Source organism: Salvelinus fontinalis, chromosome 8 (genome assembly GCF_029448725.1).
Source record: "Salvelinus fontinalis isolate EN_2023a chromosome 8, ASM2944872v1, whole genome shotgun sequence".
NCBI lineage: Eukaryota > Metazoa > Chordata > Actinopteri > Salmoniformes > Salmonidae > Salvelinus > Salvelinus fontinalis.
This window is the reverse complement of record NC_074672.1, coordinates 25663476-25672184: the sequence shown is the minus strand read 5'-3', so window position 1 is coordinate 25672184 and position 8709 is coordinate 25663476. Positions and strand designations below refer to the sequence as shown.

Here is an 8709-nt window from a genome sequence, read left to right as displayed (position 1 = left end):
TTGACATTCCAGAATAATGCACTCTCTTTATGATGTCACAGCAATGGAATTCCAATCTGGCAAGTTGACCTGGAAATGGAAATGTGAATTTCAAATTCTGAACTAGGACTGCTTGTTTTGTCAACCGAATAAACAGACCTTTTCTGCCATATATCACCTTTATATTAGAGAAAAGGGAGAGAAAAAAATGAACAGAAGGGGGGGGGGGGGGTCTTGAAATACTGTTTTATTGTTTGTAAGAAACTTGATTCGGCAAACATGATTTAAGTAAATCAGAAAAAATAAAATACATTTCCCGCTGGAAAAAAATGTTTACATCAATAAAAAACATTTTTTTTTTTTTATTAAAATAAATTAAAAATCAACAGAAAAAAAAGGAGAGCAGAAGGTGCCACAAGGCCCACAGTGTACCAGAATGTCAACTCAGATTATTATGTCACAGGGGATATCTGATGAGCACCACTGATCTTTCACACCCCAAAAACACAAGAGCTGAAAGGGCTCCTTCCAATTACCACACTAATCATTCAGAATATCTAGAAAATAATACAATCAGGAACCAATAGCTAACAGGGAGTTGCTCGATGGTTAAAAGGTCAAGATTGGCACAAGGTTAGATTGAAACAGGTCATTGCGGGGTTCTGCCTTGCATATAAAATGCACTTTACCAAAACTATTTCCACCTTCCAGACTGACTACATTGTAGATGCCTGCCAGATCTCAACTCATGGATAAGTGTTTAATATCTGCAAACCACATATGATATAGCAAACTGATAGACTGCGCAGTCGATGACGTTGCACACAACCATTGGTTGTAGACTGCTGGAACATGACCCGTGTTAAAGACCCAAATACCCACAAATCTGCCACCAGGATAGTTTAGTCTTTAAACAAGCCAAATTCAAAAAAGACAATTATATTTTTAAACTATCAGTCAAAACAAATGTTTCTGGACTCAAGGTTAACAGTCACAATGATTATTTCTGTGTGTTACACATACACATTCATATCCCAATACATTTTGAAAAACTGTTTTGGACATGGTAATCCCAAAAAGTAGACAAATGAAATTAGGGTTGTGGTCCAGAAGAAAGTAACGAGGACCAAAATGTAAAAATAATATTACAGCCAGGCATCCCCATGCATTTCGGAAGGTTTTTGCACGACATTCAAACTTCCTTCATTGCCTAGAAAGATTCCGTTTTAGTGCCAGAAAACTAAAGTACACCACAATGGTCAAATCTATGTGCAGCTCCCACGTGGACTTCAAGCCATTAGGCAATTCATTACATATTCAGCATCAGAAAATCCCCTTCATAAAAAAACGACATGCAAAACTAATGCCCAGCGACCAGCACAACCAAAGGATGCTATAGATCACATTGTTGTGGCATTACTGTTCAATTTATTATACACATTATTTAACAGGCCCTGCAAGGAGGCAAGACTTTGGACTTGACAGTTATGTACTTCTAATTAATCAGCTGGGTCATTTCAGCCAACAGATGGGTGGCACGAGTTAGATTAAGTACACCAATAAGTTCAGAACACTTCAAATGAACCATCAATGTACAAATGTAAATTGGTCTTTGTCAGAGCAGTGTATTAACTGGAAGACTGAACATCTATTTGACAGATTCTCTAGACTGCCATTCAGAGCAGCAGAACAAAAAAAAGATCTGAAATGACAATTCTTTAAATCGAATTACAAACATTTGCCAAAAAGAGAGTACAAAGTCACATATGTAGGTTATGAAAGGTATTTAAGAATAAGGCAATTCATAAAACTTAGAATCTCTCTTATCTTCCAGTGCAGAGACTGGCAGTTCTATTTGCGCATCAGCGTTTTGGGCCTAGAACCTGTCAATGGTGCAGTGGCTCCATAATCAAAACAGATTAAGATGCAAGACTGGAGTGTAAAAAAAAAAAAAAAAAATGAAGGTAGAAAATAGAAAAACATCAGTTACCTTTTGCATTCCCTAAGAAGATGCATTGACACTAGAGGTGCTAAATCAAGTTAAAACTTTATCCCATGCCAACTGAACAATTTTAGACAAGAGAAATGCCAACAAAAAACAAAGTGGGTAATTTGGGATAAGCTTGGGACCAGAACGTTTCTGGCATCCACAGTGCACATGCCTTCCAACATCCAAGAGACAAACAAAACAGATAAATCACGCACAAAGTATTCCACCATAAGTTTGAAGTTTCTAACATGTTTCTTCATAAATATCGTCAGGTTGTTATGAGCTGTCCCGAGAATTGCAGCCACACTAAGAGGCGTTGACCTGAATCTTTGAGAGAAAAAATGCCACTTTCCTGGAATAAAAAGGATTGCACCGTTTAAAAAAAGGTTAATATCCAAACAGGAGGAGACCAAATGAAAGTAGTGAACTCAACTAGGTTTGAGGGATATGAACAGTTGGTTAGTAAAGCAAAGAAAATGTCCCACGATCACTACATTGAGTTTCTACTTGCTTAAAGTGAATTTGCTCAGACCCAGAAAACAATTGCTACACGTGGCAAAAACAGTGATAATTTAGGAAACAGGTCAAATAAGAAAAATACTATGTACAAAAGTGAGTGCAGGTTCCAATGAACTTGTAACGCCAATTCCCGGAACAGACAGAAATTGAGGGGGAAAGACAAGCAAACAAAAAAGTGACATCTTACAGATGGACAGTTCACTCTTCTGGACCCAAATAGAGCCAAAATGGCTGCCTTCTACCAACATGATGCTGATACGGGCCAATGGGATGACCCAGAGAAGGGCTTTCAGAAGAGGAGGTAGTTCACACACACACTTCACTTATTTCAACTTGATTTTACAGGAAAAAAAAACATTTGATATACAGTCCACTCAGAGACCACGAACACATAACATGATACATTTTTTGGAGGGGGTGTTGTAAGTAGGGCGAGGATGGAGATGTGGTAGCTGATTGAAGGGGTTTGGTGGGTTGAGGGGTTGTATTAAAAGCTGCATGATCCACTCTTGAACGTTAGAATTCCTCCTGGTCCTCTGACTCAGCGTCCGGTATGACAAAGCCCTCCTGAGATCACAGAGACGGATGAAGAGGAAGATATCAGGTTAGATATTAGGTTATAGGACTCTACGTAGCGGAAAGACACTCAAATTGAGATCGAAGTCTGACCTGGGCCAAATACTTTTGGCTGTGTAGTGTATGAGGACATCCCTTCAAATTAGTGGATTTGGCTATTCCAGCCACACCCATTGCTGACAAGCACACAGCCATGCAACCTTCAGACAAACAACAGTAGAATGGCCCGTACTGAAGAGCTAAGTGACTTTAAACATGGCACCGCCATAGGATGCCACCTTTCCAACAAGTCAGTTCATCAAATTTCTGCCCTGCTAGAGCTGCACTAGTCAACTGTAAGTGCTGTTTTTGTGAACTGGAAACGTCTAGAATCAACACCGGTTCAGACGCGAAGTGGTAGGCCACACAAGCTCACAGAACGGGACCGCCAAGTGCTGAAGCCCGTAATTTAAATTTCGTTTTTTTTTTTAAGTCACCTGTCCTCGGTTGCAACACTCACTACAGAGTTCCAAACTGCCTCTGGAAGCAATGTCAGCACAATAACTGTTTGTCAGGAGCTTCATTAAATGGGTTTTCATGTAAAGGGAAATCCTAACGCTACGCCAGTCAATGACATGCTAGACGATTCTGTGCTTCCAACTTTGTGGCAACAGTTTGGGGAAGGCCCTTTCCTGTTTCAGCATGACAAGGCCCTGTGCACAAAGCAAGGTCCATACATAAATGGTTTGCCGAGATCAGTATGGAAGAACTTGACTGTCCTGCACAGAGACCTGACCTCAACCCCATCAAACACATTTGGGATGAATTGGAACTCCGACTGCGACCCAGGCCTAATCACCCAACATCAGTGTCCTATTTCATTAATGCTCTTGTGGCTGAATGGAAGCAAGTCCCCGCAGCAATATTCCAACATCTAGAGGAAAACCTTCCCAGAAGAGTGGAGGCTCTTATAGAAGCAAGGGGGGGGAACTCCATATTAATGGCCATGATTTTTGGAATAGTCCCAAAAGTGCAAAGTAAGCTAAATCAAGCACACTAGTGTTTTGACATTTATTCAATGCAGGTCTGATCTAAGCACGCATGAATTTCAAACAGAATGAACCAATCATGCGTCGCCTGATGGAAGGAAACTGCACAAGCTGTATGAGCATACGTTAGCATTCCGTTTGAGCTACATGCATGCCATTCCACAAACTGAATTTTAAGGCATCAGCAGTTGTTTGAACCAAAACACATGGGCTCAAACCTAAAAAAGCTGAAGTGACCCGTCGAGGCTGTGTGTAATGTTGACTAAACTCACATCTGTGGCGTAGAGTATATCCACGATCCTCTGCAGTGTGGGATCCCCCTCTCCTTCCTCTTGGCAGATGAGTTCAATGTTTCTCAGTTTGCCAAAATAAAAGTCCCTCTCCTTCTCCATGTCCTGGATGGTGGACTTCAGTATATTCACCTGGGAGGAGGGAGGTGGGCAACAGATGATACAGCCTGTATATCTCTGAACTTTGAGTAGAGCTTCAGTCAAACCAATTGTTATCATTTCTAACAAGACATGGCACATGAATTCATGAATGGAAGGATGGGTGACAGTACCTCCTGGATGAGTTCTGCCCGCTCCTCGTCACCTCCGCCAGCCCCTGGTCTCCGCGCCAAGCTGGGCGCCATTTTGGGTGCTACCTTGGCAACTGCTGCTCGCTGGGGTGCTGATGGGAACAAGCCACCAGTCAGAAAAGAGATGGGGAGAGGTTGTTATTGACAAGCTCAGTAGATTTAAGTATGGAAAGACAAATCACCTCGACTGCTTACAGAAGCCATTTCTTGCTGCTAGTCAGTGTTTCTCCTACAGTGTTTCCATTCTCCCCCCAAACTAATTTTTTTTTGATTTTGTTGCTTTCAATTGACAATTTTAGTTCAACAGGTCTCAAGATGTTGATTTTGGGGTCTTTGTGCCCCACCTTGAACCTTCTGTAGGGGAACCACTCCTAAAAAGTAATTCTACGGTGAAAAAAAATAATATATATATATATAAAAACATTGCACAGGCTCAGCCACTATTCTCACCAGCATTGAGGATTTTCTTGGGCTTGTTGAGGGCCGACATGGCGGGGTTGGACATGGAGTCTTGGCCCTGGCGAGCCTCCACAGGGTCGTACTCTTTCCCATCATAGTTGGCATCAAAGAACTTCTTGAACCACTGCACAAACTCAAAGTTGTCCTGGAACTTGCTTTTTATCAACTTGTCAACAGGGATGATCTTGGGAAGAACAAAGCACCAGGTAAGTGGATTCAACACCACAAAAAAAGGGTTAAATTAACACTAGTGGATGTGCACATCATACACAGCTGATTTAGACTAAACATGCATTGCAGAGGTAGTGACTACCGTTACAAATGCTGTCGGGATGTGGATATAACACAGAGACGAGGACTGTCCATTTCTAAGGGACTTTGTCATGACACTGGATTGGAGAAAATCAAAACTCTCGCTCTGAAGTGTGTTGCTCTCTGTCTCCCTCTCAAAGAGAGGACAGCTCTTCACTGTGCAGTAGCCGAATCCAACAAATACGCCATCTAACTGCTGGATGAGAACCAATGACTAAGAGTGGAGACTGTATAGGATGCCAACAGTCCTGTCTCTGCGGGCACAGGAAAGTCAATATCAGTGAGCCACTGTAGAGAGGTCATGCTAGCTCAGCAGTAAACACAATTAGCAAGCAGTGGCAGAGAAGTATACAGCAGCTGACATCATTGGTACACACACAGACAAACCCACACTACGGGCAACTCAGATGTGTAAATCCAAAGGAGAAGGCAAAGATTGGGATTAGAGAACACGCCGTTGTTGAATTGTTATCATGTTACAAGCCAACACATGGTAAAGACCGGAAGCAAAAGGATCAATAGATTAATATGCTTCAAAAGCAACCAGTTCAAAAAAATATAATCAGCCTGGCAAATAGAGCTATGAGCCTAGGACATGCTGAGAGGGAAAATGGAATAGCCTACTTACTTTTTCGACACCCATTCTTTTGAAGCCAGCTTGCAAGATCTTATAGTTGTGAATGAATTCGTGCTCTAGTTTTGCAGCAAATTTTACTTTCTTCAAAGGCACACAGCCAGGGAAGAGCATGTCCATGAACTGGCAGTAGGCCGCACCTTGAGAAGACAGGCACACCAGGGGTCAACACAAATGCTAATGAACTATTCCTCTATGATGATATACTGACACTAAAGGAAAGTAGGCTTAACCCCTTCAGGCTACATCAATTACAGGATTTACTTTAATTTCCCCTAACCATCTAAGCAATCTCCACCTTATGAAGTAATGCAAGAACAAACGCAGTTGTGCCATCCATAACCTGCCAATTACCTGAACATAACAGCTCTATCTTAGTCAGGTTGATCTGTAAAGATTCGTTGATCCATGCAAGCATGTCATGACGACTCAAGTTGTCACTACACACTGAGGTTGAGTAAACGTTCACAGCCATTTTCTGTTGAAGCACAAAAGGATAAATGTTGATTTCAACTTCATGTCACGTTAGAAAAAGCACACAGGTGATTATTTTTATTAGGACATTTCTATGCCATATAATCATGTCAGAGATACAACAGGTTGGGGGGGCGCGCCCTACTACTGGTTCAGTGGGGACCATTCCTGAAATGAAGGGAAATGATCATGGTCAGGAGAAGAGGAGTTGAAAAAAGTTGCAGCCAGTTCTGTTAACCAAAGACTGAATCACTTCTGGACACTGGCTAGCTAACTATATCAGATAACTAACTAGGTAGTTTAGTTCAGTTGGACTAGCTTTCGTAACGTTGGGTAGTTAATTCAGACGTATTGGTGAGTGGAAATTACGAGGATGGAAGTAAGCATTGTCTTGCAGATGTGTAAGCTTCACAAGTTAAGTAGCTAGAATGGCCCTGAAATTACTATCAAATAAATGTGCCAACGTTAGTTAGCTATATCATGAAGTCTGCTTGTAATGAAAATTAGTTAGCTAACTAGGTTGTCATTTTCAACCTAACAGCTAGCTTATCGAGCTGGTAAAGACAAAGTAATGTTAGATAGCTACGTTACATATTAATAGTGCGCAAACTATCTGTGGGTGGCTAACTAGCTGGTCTGGTAACATCCCCCCCCGCCCAACTCAGTCGTGCTAGCTAACTAAACCCCCATATATCATATGCATTCAATCTAACCCCGGCCTCTGCGCCCCATCCATGCCATTGGCTAACTAAATGCTAACTAGTTAAATTACACGTTGCAAATATTGCTGTATAAATGACTTACCCTGTTTTGGCGTAGGTGTTGCCAATATATTAATTCAACAGACGTCAATGTTTACTGCTCTCAGTTCATTCGAGAAATCTACCGGTGAGGTGATTTCTTTAAATGCAACTGCGTGCGTTTGTTCTCTAGTCAAACGACGCCAAGACGTAAAGTCTAGACGCATGCTGGAGCTCACTGGTGGATATGGGAAGAGATGGATAACTGGGCCCAATGAGTGTCGAATTTAGTTATCGAAGGATGTCATGGATTATTTGCTACGTGTGGTTTATTTGATCAAATATACGTTTCGTAATGCATAGTTAGGTTGTTACGAGTGTACTGATATAAGTAGGACACGTGACATCCCAGCAATTTTGAGAAAAATATCGGCGTTGTGCCTGATAACGCACTCGTATCTGCCCTCATTGGCAAGAATGGTCCCACCTGTTAACGCCACCGCCCAACTGTCTTCCATATTTCTTTGAATACATTTATTTTTTATTGTTAGAGCGCCCAATTGAGTATCACACACACTAGCTGGTGGGCTAAGTCAGCGGAAGACACGGAAGCCGGATATCCTCCCATAAAGGGGAGAGGTAGGAATGAGCTGTCACACAGCCTTGGAGGGCAATTTTCGCGCTCTGACCCACATGTCACAGTTGCCCTGTGGTCATAGCTAGGCTCACCTGAAATTATTTTGTGGGTGCTGTACAGCTCCTAACAGATTATTGTAGCTCTCTACCCTTCCTGTGTATTGTGGTAGCTGTTGTATACAGTCTCCGGTTATTATTATATTACTTAATTTGATGAATTTGTATATTGCATAAGAAATATTATATATTTATATTTTGTAAATTATTTTATTCACATTCTGAGCTGAGAGAACACTGCATCACCATGATGCTGGGCATACATGGCTGCTCCTCTTGTGGAGCTGAACTACAAGTAGAAGATGGTCATGACCTGTGCCCCGCCTGCCTAGGCATTGGCCACCTACGTGAGGCCCTTTCTGACCCCTGCATTAACTGCGCCATCCTGCCTGTGAAGGTTGAGGGCCTGGATTTCACAGATAATTTACTAGTGTTCGGTGGTGTTCGCCAGGACCCACCCAAGGCCACCAAAAGAGGGACAGCCCACAAAACCGATGGCGCCCCCCTGGTAAAACAAATAAGAGCCTCACTCGGAAGGTTTATTACTTATCCTCTGAGATAGAGCAGCTAAAAACACTTTTGCATTTCTTCAAGCCCCCTGAGTCGGTGCTCTCTAGCACTCCCTCCAGCATGGGGAACGCAACAGAGGACTCAGATAGCCGTGATGATGACCTGCTCTCCACTCGGGCATCCAACCGCCACTTTAGTGACCAGAAGGATGACAC

The 8709-nt window shown here is 42.2% G+C and overlaps 1 protein-coding gene across 1 annotated transcript; it reads right to left on the bottom strand.

Moving 5' to 3' along the window:
* Nucleotides 1–208: 208 nt before the first annotated feature.
* Nucleotides 209–7894, bottom strand: LOC129860964 (microtubule-associated protein RP/EB family member 1-like). The gene is made up of 7 exons (XM_055931934.1): nucleotides 7356–7894; nucleotides 6432–6555; nucleotides 6072–6217; nucleotides 5123–5315; nucleotides 4655–4764; nucleotides 4365–4514; nucleotides 209–3055 (listed from the first exon to the last, which is right to left on the bottom strand). The coding sequence occupies exons 2-7, from the start codon at nucleotides 6550–6552 to the stop codon at nucleotides 3005–3007; spliced, it is 771 nt and encodes a 256-aa protein (XP_055787909.1). The 5' UTR covers nucleotides 6553–6555; nucleotides 7356–7894; the 3' UTR covers nucleotides 209–3004.
* Between the last annotated feature and the right edge of the window lie 815 nt (nucleotides 7895–8709).